The sequence below is a fragment of the Octodon degus genome, unplaced genomic scaffold (assembly GCF_000260255.1).
Source record: "Octodon degus isolate 3935 unplaced genomic scaffold, OctDeg1.0 scaffold00072, whole genome shotgun sequence".
Taxonomy (NCBI): Eukaryota; Metazoa; Chordata; class Mammalia; order Rodentia; family Octodontidae; genus Octodon; species Octodon degus.
This window is the reverse complement of record NW_004524648.1, coordinates 3,007,721-3,025,119: the sequence shown is the minus strand read 5'-3', so window position 1 is coordinate 3,025,119 and position 17,399 is coordinate 3,007,721. Positions and strand designations below refer to the sequence as shown.

Sequence of the window (17,399 nt, the reverse complement as noted above, 5' to 3'; positions counted from 1 at the left end):
GAAATGTTTGCTAAAAAAAAAAAGAACATGGGTCTGAAAGTACAGCTCAGGGGGCATCATGTGTTTAGCATATATAAGGCTCTGGGGTCAATTCCTAACACTGCAAAAAACATAAAAAGTAATCAAAAAATGAGGGAGCGGTATGCATCTTTGTCCTCACTGTAATGGGAAGCTATAGACAGCTATCAGTAAGAGAGTCATGCCAGTTTTGTGTTGTTTGGTGGTGGCTGCTCTTCTGTGATTGCTGTTACAGAGGACTCTAGTTGCTGTGGGATGCCGAGAAACTTCCCTCCTGCTTATCTCTGTGTCTGTGATGGTAGCCTCATGAAGCTGGAGCTGCTCAGATCAACAGACCCAGGGTCCACTGACCACTGGGGCCAGTCTTGTCCTTGCCACTGTCCTCGTTAGCACACATGCCATGTGTTGGTTTTTTCCCGCCAGCCCCTGGCACAAGATTGTATCATGAAATCCAACTGCCTTGCCCAGGAAAGGCACAAAGAGCTTAGAGAGGAGAATGTTAGGAGTCACGAGGTTTCATGACCAGACCTTGAAAGTAAGTTTGGAAATAGCATGTGTTGGGATAGCTTAGGGATGGAGAACAGAGCTAGGTTGAGTCATCCCTACTGGAAGGAAGGCCGAGGGGTCCCTTGGAAGTGGTGGAGCTACTCTCAGACACCTGCTGGCTCCTGAGGGCTTGACTTAGTTTGCAGTTTGTCTACCTCTATTCCAAGGGTCATGGTGACCCCGCGTGGGCTGAGTGCAGTCTGGCTTCAGGGGAGGGTCAGCCAGAGCACTGGCATCTCTTGTGAAGGTTTCCTGGGCCACACACACCCCAATCCTGTTAGAAATGTGACAGTTAGGGAGGATATTAAAGCAGTGTGATGGAGCAAAGAAGACGGAGCATGAGCTTGTCGAGGAACCACCCCCAGTCCCACTTAACCATGTTGGCATGAAGGATAGACAGTCTTCGAGATATCTTCAGTGTTGCAGGGCATCTAGCACCTCTGGCTTCTGCCCTTTGAGTGGCTGCAATGCCCCCTGTACTCCCACACATTTTATGTTATTTTTATTTATTTATTTTTTTGTTTGCACCTGCAGGTCTGATTTGTTTCACTTAAGAGTATATTCTCTAGTTGATTCCATTTACCAACAAAAGATTCAAATTTATCCTGTTTTATATCTGAATAATACTCCACTGTGTAAGAGTAGCACAGCTTCCTTATCCATTCTTCAGTTGATGGGCATCTGGGTTGTTTCCAGGATTTAGCTATGACAAATTACGCCGCTTTAAACATGGGTGCACATATATTACTGTGAAATGAGGTTTTCAGTTCTTCTGGAAAAATACCCAGGAGGGGAATAGCTGGCTTGAATGGGATCTCCAATCCTAGTTTTGGAAGGAATCTCCACACTGATTTCCATAGTGGTTGTACCAGTCTATACTCCCACCAACACTGCAGAAGGGTCTATGAATTGAGCTTTATTGCCCAAAAAATTCACATGTTGAAGAACTAGCCCCCACTCCCACACATTTTAAACTACTTTCTAGTAGGGCAATACCAACTACTCCTGCCCTAATTGACAACCAGTCTTGGTGATTAAGGGGATGAAGGTGTGTTCATCTTTGCTTCAGGTCCCTGCAGGTGGCAAGCAGAAGGACTCCAATGGGAAGTCCCTCCATTTGAGCTCTAACTGAAGATTTTGTCCAGAGGGATGGCCATTCTTTCCCATCAGCCTTGGAGGTTCCCGCTTTTCCTCATCCTAAATGGAGATCCTGCTCAGGTTCCCAGCCCCACTACACACAACAGTGTGGTCAGAGTCTGGTGTGGGGAAACTAAGGTTTAAGCGCAGGTGCTTGGAGGTCACCTGGGTAGAACCCCTCGTGGTGGAGGTGCCACCGTATTGGGCCACTAGATGGTGCTTGAGAGCCCCATTCTGTCGCAGGATTGCTGGTGGCTCGAGTTGATTGCCGAGGGAACTTGCTTTAAAGAGGTCTGGTCCTTAAAGAGACAGGGCCATATATCAGCACTGTGCTCATTAACACCACAGTGAGTCTCTAGCAAGGGCAAGCTACCCTGGCTAGGCTCAAAGGCTTCTTTGGCTTCACCTTCCTGGATGTTGAACTGCCACTTCTTATAGATGGTCTCCTTGGCAGCCTTCAGCCTCTGCAGCAACTCCTGGGCCTGATAGGACAGGGCCAGCCTGGCAGGTGGCGTCAGAGCTCCTGGCAGAGCAGTGCAGGGCTGGGACACATCTGCAGCACTCTGGCTAAAGGAGTGTGGAGCACAGCCAGCTTCAGAGAGTGATGGGCACAGGAGGGTAGAGGCCCAGCCTGTGAGTTCCAGCCCCAGCTGAACGTGCCCCTGATTCCCTTGGAGCTGAAGAGATTGGAGCCATTGAACTTGATTTCTGGATCGGGAGACTTAGGAATCCTTCTGTCTCCTTTTTGGCTTGGATCTTTCCAGCTGCTAATATAGGGACTTAAAGGTAAGTGACAGAGGGAGGGGGCTTCAGACCCTGCTCTGGAACCCAGTCTACTTGACTCTAGGACAGCACTCATGATGACCATGGTTGATGCAATCTGAGCATGGTCCCGTGAGGGTCACATTATCTGGGGCTTGGCAAGAGATCTTCCTGAAATTACAGCTTGCTTAGTCTCATCTAAATCAGCTGCATTGCTCAGGCTGAACTTTCCATGACCACTGGCTGTGGAGCAGGGCTTCACACAGCCCCTGGGGAAATGTGCGGGGAGTGTCACTGCTGCTGGGACCTGGATATTTCTGTACTTTTGCTGGCACCAATGCTAAGGGAGGCCTAAGAGGGTGTATGCAATTCTCTGGGGATCGGGTCTACATCTTACCAGGGCTACAAATCCTCCCCATGACTCAAGCTGATATAAAACTACAGCAGAAAGATGAGTTGGGCGGGCTCTGTTGCTTATAGATTGCACCGTTTGCAGAAGTGAGAAGACTGTGCCAAGACAGGTAGAAAGAGGGCAAAGGACAGAGTCTTAGGCCAAGCCCTCTCTCGAGAGGTGGCTGGGGAAGGCCTGGGAATTTTCTTTTTTCCATAGCACAGGGCTGAGGGTAGAGCTCAGAATAGTAGAAACTGTTTTACTGTACCCAGGAAACAAGTGAAACAAGGAGTAAAAAATAGGCCACTGGGAAGCAAAGTTTATGATCTACTGGGACTGAGAGGAGGTCACCTGTGAGGTCTGTGGGGTGTTCATCTTCTGTAGGGGTGGAAACTAAGGCTGGAAATCCTTGAGCTTGGCCAGAGGTGCAGAAGCAGAGAGGTTTGGTGGGGCCTGGTGTACAGGAGACTCTTGGACTGTGTTCAGCTATCTCCAGGGTCATCTACCCTATTGTAGTAGATGGGGTTTTCTTTGAGAACCAGGTCTCTTTTGCTTAATGATTGGTGGCCCCGGGGAGTTCTGGAGTAACACTGCCTTGCCTTCTCATGTAGCTCCTATTTATTCATCCCTGACTTGAAATTCACTGTTTATTCATTGGTTCACTCTTTGTAGCCCAGTGCCCAGCTATACATGTGGACTCTGGATTCAGATTTGGCTCATTTCTTAGTGTTGTCATCAGCTAGCTGGCCAATGGCTTAGCCTTTTTGTGTCTCCAGTTCTTCTGTGAAGCAGAGATAATAATAGTGCCTATATCACTGGTGTATTGTGAGGATTAGGTGAAATAATCTATGTAAAGTACATAGAGCATTGCTTGGTACTTTAAGCACTCAGTAAATGTTAGCTGTCATTAATTTTACTTGTTCAACAAGCATTATTGAATGCCATTCTCCTGGCAGAAAGCTGATCTGGGATCAGCACAGTGCAGCTGTGACTGCTTTGAAGGTCTACCTGAGCCTCATTCATCCACTGGACTGGGCAGTGGGTACACTCCAGTGAGAAAGATGCAGACCGGCCTTTAAAGAGCAGCTCTTCCAGGGTGGGTACACCCAGGCTTTGTGCACACTGGTGGTTCGTGCATGGCCTTAGCATGACAACACATTCTTTTTGAGAGCAGTGACTACTGCTGGATTGTCAAGGAAGCAGGGACTCCTGGGGCCTTCTTGTCATACACAGTAGAGCTGGCTGCCAATGTGAAAAGGGAAGAAAAGAGGAGATGCTCAGGTTTGATTCTAAGCATCATCATTGAGACATAATTTTTATATCTTGGCCAAGTGGTGGTAGAACCAAGCGTTGCCTGTTGGAGTGGCAGTGAGGGACATACTACTGAGTATGAAGGCAGACTGCTGGGCTTCAGAAGGAGGCTGATCTCCTTTCCACTCAGTCTCTCAGCATTAGCCCGACATTCTTAGCAGTGTGACCAACTCCTAAATCCAGCAATGAGGGAAGAACAGGCAGGCCACTACCGAGATGGGGGGAGCTGAGGCCAGCCTGACTGCATGGGCTGGAGGGAGGGCTGGGAAGATGGAAAGTGTTGGCCCCAGTGATTGGACAGGGAGTGGTTAATAGGGGATAGGAAGAGGTGGAGTGGTGGCTGCTGACTCAGTGCCTCCGGGTATAGAGACTGGCCCAGCTCTTAGGCTCTTAGCTGAATCAGGGAGGTCTGTGTACAAGAATACTTCCCTGCTTCTCTGACAGATTGGGGTTGATGGCTGGGGTTAAGGGGACTTCAAGGTAGCAGCCTTGGGCAAAATAAGAGGAAAATGACTTTTTAACTCCTTCCTTCCCAGGTTGTACAGTAGGGTTTCCCCAGCCTTTCCTCTGCCCTCACCACTGCTAATCTAGAGGCAGCCATTTAGGCCCAAATCACCTTGGTGCTCTAAGACCCACCCATTTGTGGCCAAGGTTAGGCAGGCTACTTGGTATTAACATCTACTAGAGGCTGCCTGATGAGGCATCAAGAGAATCTTCAAGTAACCACCTTTCCCAAGACATGTAGGTCTGGAAATGGAATGGGGCTAGAAGAGTTTCCCAAAAGGTAGTTTATTAACCATAGCTCAGCAAACATTTCCAGGGACTTCTGACACACTGTACCCTACAAGGCATTTAAGCAGACTGTAGAGTCCAAGTCCCAGTTTCCACTGATTTGTATGGGTGGATTATTGGCTGCTCAATGTTTCAGTTTTCTTGCTGGGAAAATGCAGTAAACTGAGTTTATCCTTAAGAACAAAACTCTTAAACCCCATTCAGGCACACAGCAGGTATTCAGTGTTAGACATTGGAAGTGGAGGCTCCGTGACTGTCTCTCCCTCTGTCCTATATTGTGCTGTGGGAATCACGGTCCAGGGCAGGACTAGAGAGACTGGGAGGGAGAGGGGCAGCAAACCACAGCAACAGCAACATTTAGCTTAAAAAATGCTGAAAATAGCTTGTTCAAGCCTTTGTAGATAAAAATGTAAAATGTATGCAAATGTATGTGACTCACACAGAAACATACATCTCAAAGGCAGCACCGGATGTGACCCTCAGGAAAATCCCTGTGGTGCAGGGAGAGGGCTCAGGCTGTCTTGGTCAGGGTCTTGTTTTGGAGGAGAGAACCGTGCTGCTGCCTGCCAGGGCTGGTGGTGTAGATTCCTGCAGCTCATGCTCCTGTTTCCATCTCTCTTCTGGGTTCTGTGCTTTCCCAGAGTTCCATGCTGAAAGAAAAAAAGTCCCATCTTTTTTTTTTTTTTTTTTAATGTTATGTATTTGGTACAGGGTATCACTACCTGACTCGAACTCGTAGTGATCCTCCTGTTTTCAGCCTCCCCAGTGCTGGGATTACAGGTGTGCACCACCGTGCCCAGGCTCCGGGCCCCTCTTTGCTCCTCCTTCTGCTTCCACGGAGAATCAACTTGCTATGTCTCCCATCCGGAGCTCTATTTCTGGAGCATCTCATTGGAGATGCACAGCCCCCTCCCTGCCAAGCTCCAGGTGCCTGGTTGGCCCTCCCAATCTTCTGTGCCAGTCAGGGCTGTGGGAGGGTGCTAGCTGAGCTAGGAGGGGCAGCAAGACACAGATCCAGAAGCTGAACAGAGGAGGCTAGGAAGGAGGAAGGAGTAGACGGAGGGAGGGGTGCATGTTAGGACATCATTGCAGCTACCTACAAAGGTGTACACATCCCAGAGCATCTTCCCTGGCCCTTCCCAGGGGCTTATCCCAACCTACTGTGAGCTAGTGGCCACCATCTCCCTTTGGGTAGCTGTGGAACTCTGTGCCAGGCTGCTCGTGGGTGCTGCTCATGGCTGGTCCCCCTTTTTGAGGTATTGGGGATTGAGCCCAGGGCCTTTCCATTGAGTTACAGCCCCAGCCTGTTTTTAATTGTTTTAATTTTTAATTTTAAGACATGGTCATACTAAGTTACCCGAACTATGCTTGCACTTGCCATCTTCCTGCCTAAGCCTCTTGAGAGCACTGTGATTATGCTTCTCCTCCCTTTAAGAACTAGACCTGTGGCTGTTTGGAATGGTGAAGAGCATCCCTGCCCATCTCCTGTGGATGCTACCAGTGAAGGCCAGGGTGAACTTTACTACTTGAATAGTGTTCTCCAGGATTGGTCTTTTCAAGTTTTTGCCTTTAAGCTGCCTGGGGATGGGGTAGAATGGGGATTGCTTCATTATCAGAAATGTCTTTATCCTGTGCATAAGTGGTTCAGTTCAGGGTTCCTTTGCCAGGGGCTAGGAAAGCAAAGGGGTTCTGGACCATGCTACCCTGACTTCCCTCCACTCGGGTCCCTTCACCTAGTGTCCCTTGTAGTCCCAGAAGATCTGCAGGACCAAATCTAAGGAAAGCTACAAAGGGTCCTAGATTACAGCATAACTTCCAATCCCCTACGGCTTCACTGCGGGGGGGGGGGGGTCTTTGTTAGCAGAAATTTTGTTCCTAAAGGTTCTAGGGGCCTGTTCTCTGAGACACCTAGACCCCAGGGTCCCCTGAATTTGTATGGCTTGTGCAGAGCCAGGGATTTCCAGAGAGGGTTGCTAGAGGAACAGGAAGATCCTGGAGTTCTCAGTACTCCAGTTTGCCCTCTCACCCCAAAGGCGCACATCTGAGAAATGGTCTTTCCTAGGCAACCCTATGTTGACCCCCAACTCCCACCCCCCACCCCTGCGTGGGGGCCAGGAACTGAAGCACTGTAAGGGCAAGGGTGTTTAAACAGATGAAGCACTGGTAAGGTTTGCAAGAATACCGTCCCCAGCTGGCCTGCGCTGAGGGCGCAGGATGTGAACTTGGTGAATGCTGCTCCCCGTGCTTGTCTAGGGGAGGAGCCTGTAAGCTGCACTAGCCCCAAAATTGCGCTTGGAGATCCTGGGGTGACAGGCAGGTGATGTCACCCCTGCGGGCCCAGAGGTCTCCCCGCGGCACCTAGTCTGCGGGTTGCCACATTCTGCTGAGCCCTGCCAGGGGGAAGAGGGGGAGCCAGGGTCTGCGCCACCGCCCTGAGACTCCGCAGGACCCGAGCTCACCGGCTGCTAGGAGCCCCTGTCGCCTGGGTGTCTGTGGGGCCCGGGGCTGTTCCCCACACCACCTCCCGGGTCGGAGGCGGGCTGAGACTGGGGGGTGGGGGCGCTCTGGAGCCTCTCACCGATTGGTCGCGCCCTCGCCACCCGCCCCTGGGCGCCGCGCAGCCCCTGGGAAGTTGCTAGTTGGTGGGCACGCGGCGGGGTCACTGCTCCAATCTCCGCAGTGACCCAAAGGGCTCTTGGGGGCGCTCGCCTCGTCCTCCTTGGCAGTGCTGGCTCGCTCCTCCCTGCTACCTGTTCCCCTGCCTTCCCCGACTCCAGCTCGTACTCGGCAACTTGGGTCTCCGAGTCTGGCCACTCCGCCCGGCTCCCCGCCTGCCCGCGCCCTCCCTCCTTTGTTGCGCGATGAGGGTCGGGTTTCCGATCTGACCGAACCGCCGCCGCCGCCGCCGCCGCCGCCACCGCCGCTGCGGCCGCTTCACGGAGCCGCGGGCATGGAGCCGCTCAGCCACCGGGGCCTGCCGCGCCTCTCCTGGATCGACACCCTCTACAGCAGTACGTGTGCTGGGCTGGGGAGGCTGTGAAGGGGCCCTGGTGCCCTGAGAGGTTCACCGAGGCCCCAGGTCCCAGATGCCGTGCTCGTCCGGAAACGGGCGTGGGCAGGGGGCTGCGGGTACCACGCGCCAGGTGCGCAGCGGGCTGGGAGGGAGTGGAGTGGCGTGGGGTACCCCACGGTTATCTTGCAGGTGGGGTCTCCATAGCGAACTTCAAGTGGGTAGGGGGCAGTGAGTCCATGGGGCCAGGGAGCTGTGTCACCTCCTCCCACCTGTTGTGTAACCTAACACTCTTCAACCTTTCGGCAAAGGGAAGCACCTTTTTTAGGGTGCTATCTCGGCACCGAAATTTGCGGCTTCTCTGTCCATGCTAAAGCAGAAAGGCCATTTTGGGGAAAGTCCTTGGCGCTCGGGTTTGCCACCTCAGGAACATCGTGAGGCTGTTGTGTGGTTTGGGGTGAGAGTGGGAAGCGAGATTGTAGGTGCAGATCTCCGGGGGGCCCATTTGGATGAAGGAGCTGAAAATCTCCAGCTCAGCAGTCTTTGCTGCCAGCCTCATCACCACCCTCATCACCATCCCCAAAAAATAGAAGGGAAAGAAAGAAGCCAAACCTTTTTGGGTTCTCCACCCCCTCAATCCCAAATCTGCTGGTCATGTGGTTGCTCGCACTGCCACTGCCGCAGGGGATGTGTAACTGATCACTTGGACTTCCTACAGGCGGGGGCCCAACCCTGGGAGCTGCCCCACACCCACATACCCCCTAAAACAAGCGCTGCCCATTCCCCCCACCCCTCCCTTGAGAGACTTTCTCCATCGGCTTCCAGGGATGTGAAAGAAGGGTCTTGCTGGCCTCTGAACATGAAAATAAGGTTCAGTTTCTTAGGTCCACTTGAACCGGACCCTCCACTCTCTTTCTTATAGCATTTTCTACCCTAGAACCCTGAGGCAAGAGTCCAGAGAGGCTGGTGGAGCCAGAATCTGAATTTGGGCGTTGGATACCTTGGTATAACAAGGACATTATTAAGGGTTAAGTTGGCTCGAGTTTCTTAATAACAGTCTTGCTTGGGTGGGAGATGATACTTTCAGCCCCCAGAATCTTGCCTTGGAGGCTCCACAGAACCCCAAAACCCAGGCTGTGCCCTCTGTATCCCCCTGGCTCCTGTGATTCTTGATTCCTCCTCCCCCTATCCTACTTTCTTTCACCTCCCTTTCCCAGGACCTGTCCTTGTGATGGTTTATTCTGCTTTGGTTTTTTCAACATCAAAGGGGCAAAACCAGTTCCCCTGGGTGTCAGTGCTGTGCCAAGCCCAGCCACTCCATCTGCTCCTTCCCCAGCAGAAGCAGCTTCATTGGGTGAGGGTCAGGGCCCACAGCTGTGTGGTGCATGTGTGCACATGTGTTTGCATGAATGGGGACACATATCTGTTCAGAGCCTGATGCAGATCAGCTCCTGACCTGAAGAAAGGATTAATGACCTGCTTGGTTGTGCTCTTGCAAATAGCAGTCATAACAATGCCTCATTTTCACGTGCTACTTATGCTTCTGAATATTTCTGGTTCTTTGCAAAACCCAGGACTGTTTTCCCTATTTCCCAAAACACAAAAAAAATATAGAAATCCACCTCTGGCTTTCTCTCCATTGCTGAAGATTTCCTCACCTGATCATTTCCAAATGCCCTGTTTCTGGAGCTGAGAAACAAAATTGCCTGGGATTGCTTTGAGAATTCCTGACCAGAGAAATGCCAGAGAAGGAATTAGATCCAGGGCCTTTTTGAAAGTATTGGAAATCAGACCTGATTAAAGCAGGCTGGCATCTGAGCTGTCTTCCCTGCTGCCACCACCCTGGTGTCTGGAGGCACCTAGTTGGTGGGATGGGCAGGAAACGCTAATTTGGGAGCAGTGTGAGAACCCTGCCTCCCTCTCAGAATGACTTGAGAGCTGTGTAGCATGAGGCTTCCTGGGGAGGTACTGTGCAGTCATATTTGGGCTGTTAGCCATCAAGTTTCCTCTTGACAAGAGCCTAAATTAAAACAAATACCCTGGCTGTCATTTGCCTGGCAGCATGGCTTTGTGGCTTCCAGAGGAAGTTCTGCCTCCTGGGGAGCTGTTTGCTTACAAGGCTCAGAATCCTGGGGAGGTAGGTGCCCACAGATGCCAGATCCATCAGGAATTGTAAAGGAGGTGAATTCAGGGCAGCCAGTGTGATTTCTCAGTGATGGAGGCCCCGCCATAGAGCTGCCTCTTAACTGTGGTCCCAGCATCCCCTGAGCACCTACTGTAGGCTGAGAACTGTGCTAGGCACTTCCTACCTGTTCTTGCCAAACATCCCAACTCTGAACTCTTACAGGTTAGGAAAGGGACACCTGCTAAGTGGAAATCATGTACTCACGATATATGACTCATAAATGATGGGGTAGAAATTCAGAACATATCTTAAGACAGTAAAGAGGTCTTTGCATATCATCCAGATATATGTGAGCTTATTGAAGGCCTTCAGATGTCATGGAACAGGGGACATCTGTCTTTTTAGCTGTCTGTCCCAGAGTTCTTTCTGAAATGATCCAGCAATGTAAGTAGCTTCAATGACTCTGACCTAACTTGTGGGCTATAAAAGGTCGGGTGGGGTTGGGTGGCTGAGGCTCCATCTGAGCCCACTGAGACCAGTAGCTCTCTGTTCCTAGGTGCCAGACTGCCCACCCCTTCCTCATATACTTCCACCTTTGGAGTTGTAGATCTGTCCTTTCTGGCATCAGGATATATCCCAGGGGAGTATAACTTCATTACAGGTTGACAGTCACTTGAGGAGGAGTGGGCAGCAAATTGTCTTTCTCCCCTATAGAAGTCTTTTTTTTTTTTTTTTTTTTTTTTTTTTTTGGTGGAACCAGGGATTGAACTCAGAACCTTGCACTTACCAGGGAAATGCTTATTCTACTGAGCCATCTCCCCTGCCCTATAGTAGCAGTCTTAAAGGGCTGAGGTAATGATGATTTGTCTGACTCAAGGAGATGGGTCAGATCCAGCTACCAGTGTGATCTGGGACTGATTGGAGCAAGTTCTTTGGCCCCATAAGCTACAGTGGCAGATGAGGGTTCCAGTCATCCCAGAGTCCTGTTTCCATGCCAGTCTTTTTCCTGCATGAATGTAATAATGCTGCCTTCGCTCTTCACTACCTTGTCTAGTGTCTTTCTCTAGGACTTTCATGATTCACTTTATGGTACTTCTTTTCTTAATTTCTCTCTCTCTCTCTCTCTCTCTCTCTCTCTCTCTCTCTCTCTCACACACACACACACGGGATCTCACTGTGTAGCTTAGACTCATAGTGATCCTTCTGTCTCAGCCTCCCCAATGCCAAGATTACTGGCATGCGCTAGCACTCCCAGCAGGGCCAGCAGGGCACACTGTACCAGAGATCAAACCCTGGTCCTTGCACTTGCTAGGCAGGTGCTTAGGCCACTGAACTATTGCTCTGGCCCTCTTCTCTGTCTCTTATCAACCACCCTTTCCACTAAACACTTTGTGCCTTTTCTTTGTTGCCTTTTCTACCAGGGGATTAAGCTAGACTAAATTAACTATAAAGTAACCCAGAAATGAGGGGTGCTCTGAAACTTTCTCTGTCTCTCCAAGTAGAGAAAGCTTTCCATGTAGATCTGGATTGAAATGTATGTGTGCCAAGTAATGGGTTCATACTTGGCTTTTCTCCAAATCGGAAGTCTTTAAATAAAAGATCAGAGTTTATTTAGCAAATGAGCTGAGGACTGCATTTTGGGTCTCTTTCTTTGCCATTTTAGCCCCTTATTTTTTCCCAAGCAATTCCATACCAATCCCAAACATAACGACCCTACTGAGCCAAGCAAATCCTGCAGTTTCTTGGATCTCATAGAAGGCAGAACATGACCATCTGTAGTTAAAAGAAACATGCATTTTGGAGCTAACATCTCTTATCCCAAGAAGCATTTCTAAGGGATATTTTGGTCTCTTGTGATATTTTCACGTTCCTCATAGACTCAGTTCCTGTGCATGGGCCAGAAAAGTACTTGGGTTGCAAGGAAATCAGTCCCTCTCAAGATAATCCAGAGCCTGCCTCAGTGTCTCATCTTAGTCCTACATTCCCAAACCATAGACCTCACTACTGGCACTGTGTGCATTTCGCCAGAGCGGCTTACTCTGCCAGGCCACATCAGACGGCCCCTGCTGTGCCAGTGCACACCTTTGATAGATATTTTCTTGTGCTCTGAATAGTTCTAGTAATTTATTCCTTCTTGTCAACACCAGCCCATAATTGTCATGGCTGCTGGAGCCTCAGAGGTGAAGCTGGGAGAATAATTAAGCCATCTACTCAGAAAAACTTAATTTCTATTGTTGTGAATGTTGCTGTTGTTCTTTGGGAAAAAGAAGAAATAAGCCAGGTACAGTGGCACATGCCTGTGATCCCAACACGGTGGGAGGATCGAAAGTTTGAGTCCTTTCTAGGCAGTTTAAGAGGACTCTGTCTCAAAACACAAATACATAAATAAAAAGGGCTAGGGATATGCCTCAGTGGTAGAATGCCCCTGGGTTCTATCCCTAGTACTGGAGAAAGAAAGCAAGAAAAAGAGGAGGAAGAAAAGGAAGGAAGAAAGGAAAGAGAGAAAGAAAGGAAGAAAAAATAAGGAAGAAGAGAAGGAAAGGAATATTGATAGTGAATTAGAAGTTGCTTAAATACTTCTAAGAGAGAGAAACAGAGGGGTGATGAGAAAATCCATTCTGCTTCTCTTGGGTAAAGATAGAAGACTTGGCTCTTCAAACTCTGAGGTATGATCTGTTTCTAGGGGTGATTCTGGTACCTTCCTTGTGCCCCTCTTTTGTGAAGTGAGGCTGTGACATCTCCCATAGGTGTTGTGTGGATTAGTTAATGTTTATAAAGTGCTTTGAAGGTGAGTGCTATCGAATTGCTTAGGCATCTAGCACGTCACTGAATAGGCAAGCATCTTGCAGATGGGCTTGAAAGGGGCTGGGAAAGTGGCAAGGGGACTAGTAGGAGCAGCCAGCCCCACCTCCTGCTGGGATTGAACTTTGGGCCTCAGTGCACATACTAGGCTATTACTTGTCCATCGGGCCACATCCATAGTTTTTTAGGGAGTACCAGTGGTGGTGAAACTATGGTATGCGAACTGGGGTCAGTGAGTTGTTTCACTGAAAGCTGTAAAACTTTTGCCATCACTGGCCTAGCCCAGTGCCTCATGCATAAGCTCCTGATGGCTTTTGACTACACAAATGTGAGAAAGGTAAAATTCTGGGATCTTGGCTTTAACTTCTTACTCCACCCAAAATCCAGTAACTAGCCTATACACAAGTTTCTTAGGGCCGGGGAGATGGCTCAGTAGAATAAGTGCTTCCCTGGCAAGTTCAATCCCTGGTTCTGGAAAAAAAAAAAAAAAAAAAAAAAAAAGTGGACAAGTTTCTTGGTGTGTGGATTTGATAATTATAGTAGTTTGTAAGTGGAGTCAGAGACCCCCCTCCCCCCACCCCAAGGCAGTCTTGCACTTTGCTAGGGCTTGTGATTGGAAGGCTTTCCTACAGTGTTTGTGCAGCAGCTGTTTGACTCGGCTTGAGCTGAGGCAAGGCTGGAACTAAGCAGCTTTAGGTGGCCTCAGGATAACTGAGCTTTTTGCTTTCTGCTAGGCCCTTGGTTGTGGTGTAGGGTAATGTGATACACTCATGTATTATCTCCTATGTCTTTTCTGTCGGATTTTTATACTTGGCCCTAAAGACTGCTTGGACCAATAGGCGAAGCCTGCAGGTACACTTGTGTCCAGGGCTGTTGTAGGGGAAATTGATTTTGGTGTTTGACCTTGATCTGCCTCAGCTTTTTTTTTTCTTAGGGTAAGATATGGTCAGTTGAAACTATAGATGCCTTGGCTGGCAGCAAGATGTTCTGCTGGTTCCTGAAGCATGGGGAGAACCTTCTCCAAACCCTGTGAAGGGGAAGAAGAAAGAAATCAGGGAAACAGGCAGACTGTAGAGTGCTTCCCTATATAATAGAGACTGAGGACAGATGCTCAATCCTCCCCTTGCTCAAGGCATTTGGCAAAGAGCCCTTTGAGGTGGGACCAACTGGTACTATGGCCATTTGTAGAGGGAGAATCTAGGCCATTCTCTGTCCCTAGATTTGGTTTTCCTCTGTTCTCTGCCCCGTATTCATTCCTGTCTTCTCTGTCCCTTCTTCCCCAGCCAAACGCCCGAATAAAGGATGAATATGGGTTACTGGTTGTACAGGAAATATCAGTCAGTCTGACTTTCGGGAGAGGGGGCTAAGTGCAGTGAGCAAGCTGGAGACCCAGTTAGTCTGGTGCCATCCTCTCTTGTCTCTGCTTTCTGCTGATACCTTCATGTCCCTTTAAACCACAGGTGATGCAGCAGATGTAATCCTGCATTTTGCCTAAGACGAGCAAGGTCTGCAGAAGTGGTAGGTAGGTTGGCTGGGTCCCTCAGGTAAGCCAGTGCTGTAGGCGCTCAGAGATATTAGCACTCCAGGCAGCATGGCCATTGGTCTCCCCGCAGTGTTGATGAAATCAGTGCTCTCTCAAAAAGCTCACAATTGACTAGCATCCTATGGGTTTACTGAAGCTGTTGGGGAAGGATGTGGTCATAATTATTTTCATGGGGTTGAAAGGCTGATCTTGTTAGTGTGCTAGGCTTACCCCTTCCCCACGGGCATTGCTACCTAGACAGCTGCGTGGCTTTAATGGATCAAGATTATGGAGACTAAAGATGCTGTGTAATTAAGCCCAGCTATCTTCTGGCAGGGGGTGGGGGCATCGATTCCCCACAGCAGCAATTAATTTCCTCATTCATGGTTACCCAATCTAGTGGCATGTTAACCTGGGCCTAAACGGCTTGTGAGCTATGTTTTCAAGGCATAGTTTTAGTGAAAGACCCTCTGTGTGAGTTTTGGGGTCAGTGGCAGTGTATTCTTTTGCAGTAGTATCTCAGTGGGCCTCACTTTGGGAATAATATGCAGTTCTGTAGAGGTACAGAGACTCTTTGGGCCTAATTAAGAGAAAGTCCATTCACCTCACTGGTTTCCTAGAAATTCATCTTTTCCCTTTGTTCAACTGTGATTATACCCACTACCAGTTGCGTACCTGTCATGTACTAGCTCTGGTGTAGGCATTTGACAGGTATCACCAGTCTTTTCAGCCCTTATCTCATGAGGCAGGCTTAATTGCTCTATTTGTTAAGAGAGAAAGAGGGGGCTTAGGATGGTTATAATTCAAGGTTATCAACCTAGAGTACAAGCCAGGCTTTAAACATTGGTTTTGCCTGACTCAGTAAACTGTGCTTTCTTCCATGTAGCACCATAGTGAGGGCCTCTTGGCAGCTGGTATTTCACTGAGGTTGATTGATCTGGTTTCTCTCTAGCCAGAATGACAACTATGAAGACAGTGTTTGGCTCCCCTACAATACGTGAGCAGCTCAGTCCCAGTTGTTCTGTTAGCCACGCTGCCAACCATGTTACCTCTTCCTAAGAGGTAATCCCAAGGACATCTCTTCATGTGGGAGTTAGAGTTCACAGCCCAAAATTGCCTCATTTCACTGATTATTGGCAAGAAATGCTGAGAGAGAGGGAGGGAGGCGGGGAGAGAGTGTGTGCTTTGGAGCTGGAGATGAGATGCAGCTAGTACCTAGCTTCCAGAGAAGAACGGGGTCTGGGGCAAGAAAATGGGAACTAGAGTTGACGCCAGAACCCGAGTGTGCTGGCCCTGTTCTCAGGCTTTTTAATATTCACCTCCATAGTTTCAGAAAGAAAAAAACTTCAGCCATAAATCAGGCCACTGAGCACCAAGTTCCTGCCCAGGTCCGGCCGCCTGGGCTGAGAACTGGCTGCTGCCTCTGAATCCCCCAGGTGCATGCTAACAACAGGCTGGCATGATGCAACTCCTCCAGCCTCGTCCCCATCCCCACACCCCCTGAGGCCCACAGTCTCAGAAAGCCCCCTGTGTGAGATGCCGGTCCTCTGGGGCATCCTGAGCCTGGGTGCTTGCTTACACCTTAGCAGACACCCTTTAGCTGAGCCCAGAAAGGCCCCATTTCACAAAGGGCCTGTGTGGGGCCAGCCAGAGGAGGAAGGCTGCCCTGAGCTGAGACTGAATCAGGAAGGTTCGAGTGGGGGAGGTTTGTGCGCTACCTCTTTTCTCCCCTTGCTGCTCAAAATTTCAGTGGCATCTCACTTCCTTCGCTGAGTCAGTGGCATTTTTAGACATCTTGCCTATCTGGTATAGGACACATGTATCACTCCCTCTCAGTCAGCCATCTTCTGTTAGGGGGCAAATGTGAAATTTCACTTGCTCTTAGAGACTTCGTTGCTCCTGACTTCTCTCCTCTCACTTCCTTCAACCTGCTACCCTAGCCTCTGCCCCTGTGGTTCCAGAATATATCCAAAGCTACATCCTCATCCTTTATTAATTTTTTTTTGAGACAGTTCTTGCTAATTTGCACAGACTGGGCTTAATTTTGTTCCTCCTGCTTCAGCTTCCCAGAGTGATAGAATTACGGGTAGCTGTGTATTCTATGCCCATCCTTGCCAAGCTCCCTCCCCCAGGTACCACTCTGTGGGGCTGTCTACTACCTTCCCACCTGCCTCCTGTTATTCCTGCCCTTCTTCCACCCTCTTGCCTTTCCTCCATTACTTTCTTTCAAGGGAAGAGATATCTGTCAAGGAGACCACTGACTCAGGGCTACCTCAGTCCCAGAGGCATGGCCGGCCTGGAGAGCAGATCCTGGTAATAGCGGCTCCATCCTTTCAAAAAGAGCATGTCTCTCCAGTGGTTCTTCAGAGTTCCTTTTGTGCAGGTTGAAGCGAGACTCAGTGCTCAGTAGGGTTGAGAAGCACCTGCTACTTTACCGCCTTATGGCACTGATTATCATCAGTTCTATGTCTTGAGAGAAGAGCTAGGGGGCTGTGGTGGGGAGGTCCACAATCCACAATGTAATATTAAGGGAAATTTACCATGGGTGACCTGGCTAAAGGGGTAAATTCCACTGCTGGGATTCGGTGAGCAGAGGCCAAATCTGCCAGAGGAGATTGGGCTAGAGAAGTGACCTGCTAATTCTTGGTACTGTAACCCTTTCCTACGACCCACATGTATGTGTAACATTTTACATGTAACAGAGTTTCATGGACCAGCTCTTACCCCATCTCACTTGCAATGCACTAGTACTTTTTTTCTATTCTTTCCTGTTCTACTCCATTAAAAACTAGAACAACAACAACAAAAAAATGCTAGTCATGACCTATTACATTGATTTCATGACCTGCAGTGTAATGGTGGAGAAAATGATCTCAAAGGGCTCTTATCAACTTCAAGGAATAATAACTTACCAAGCTGTGGTCATTAATATACTATTATTAGGGGCCGGGGAGATGGCTCAGTAGAATAAGCACTTGCCTGG

The 17,399-nt window shown here is 49.3% G+C and overlaps 1 protein-coding gene across 3 annotated transcripts in view; it reads left to right on the top strand.

Annotated features, from left to right (window-relative positions):
- Abr (active BCR-related) overlaps positions 1 to 17,399 on the top strand; it is a 215,560-nt gene that overhangs the window by 53,611 nt on the left and 144,550 nt on the right. Inside the window, exon 1 of one of the 3 annotated variants that reach the window (XM_004635365.2) lies at positions 2,329 to 2,487. The exons of 1 other annotated variant lie outside the window; for it this stretch is intronic. Coding sequence is in view for 1 of the 2 variants with exons in the window: in XM_012515638.2 (XP_012371092.1) it covers positions 7,908 to 7,968 (61 nt within the window). In the remaining variant the exon portion in view is untranslated. Of the gene's footprint in view, positions 1 to 2,328; positions 2,488 to 7,827; positions 7,969 to 17,399 lie in introns of those variants that run through there. One more of the 3 variants, XM_012515638.2, reaches the window with a different exon arrangement.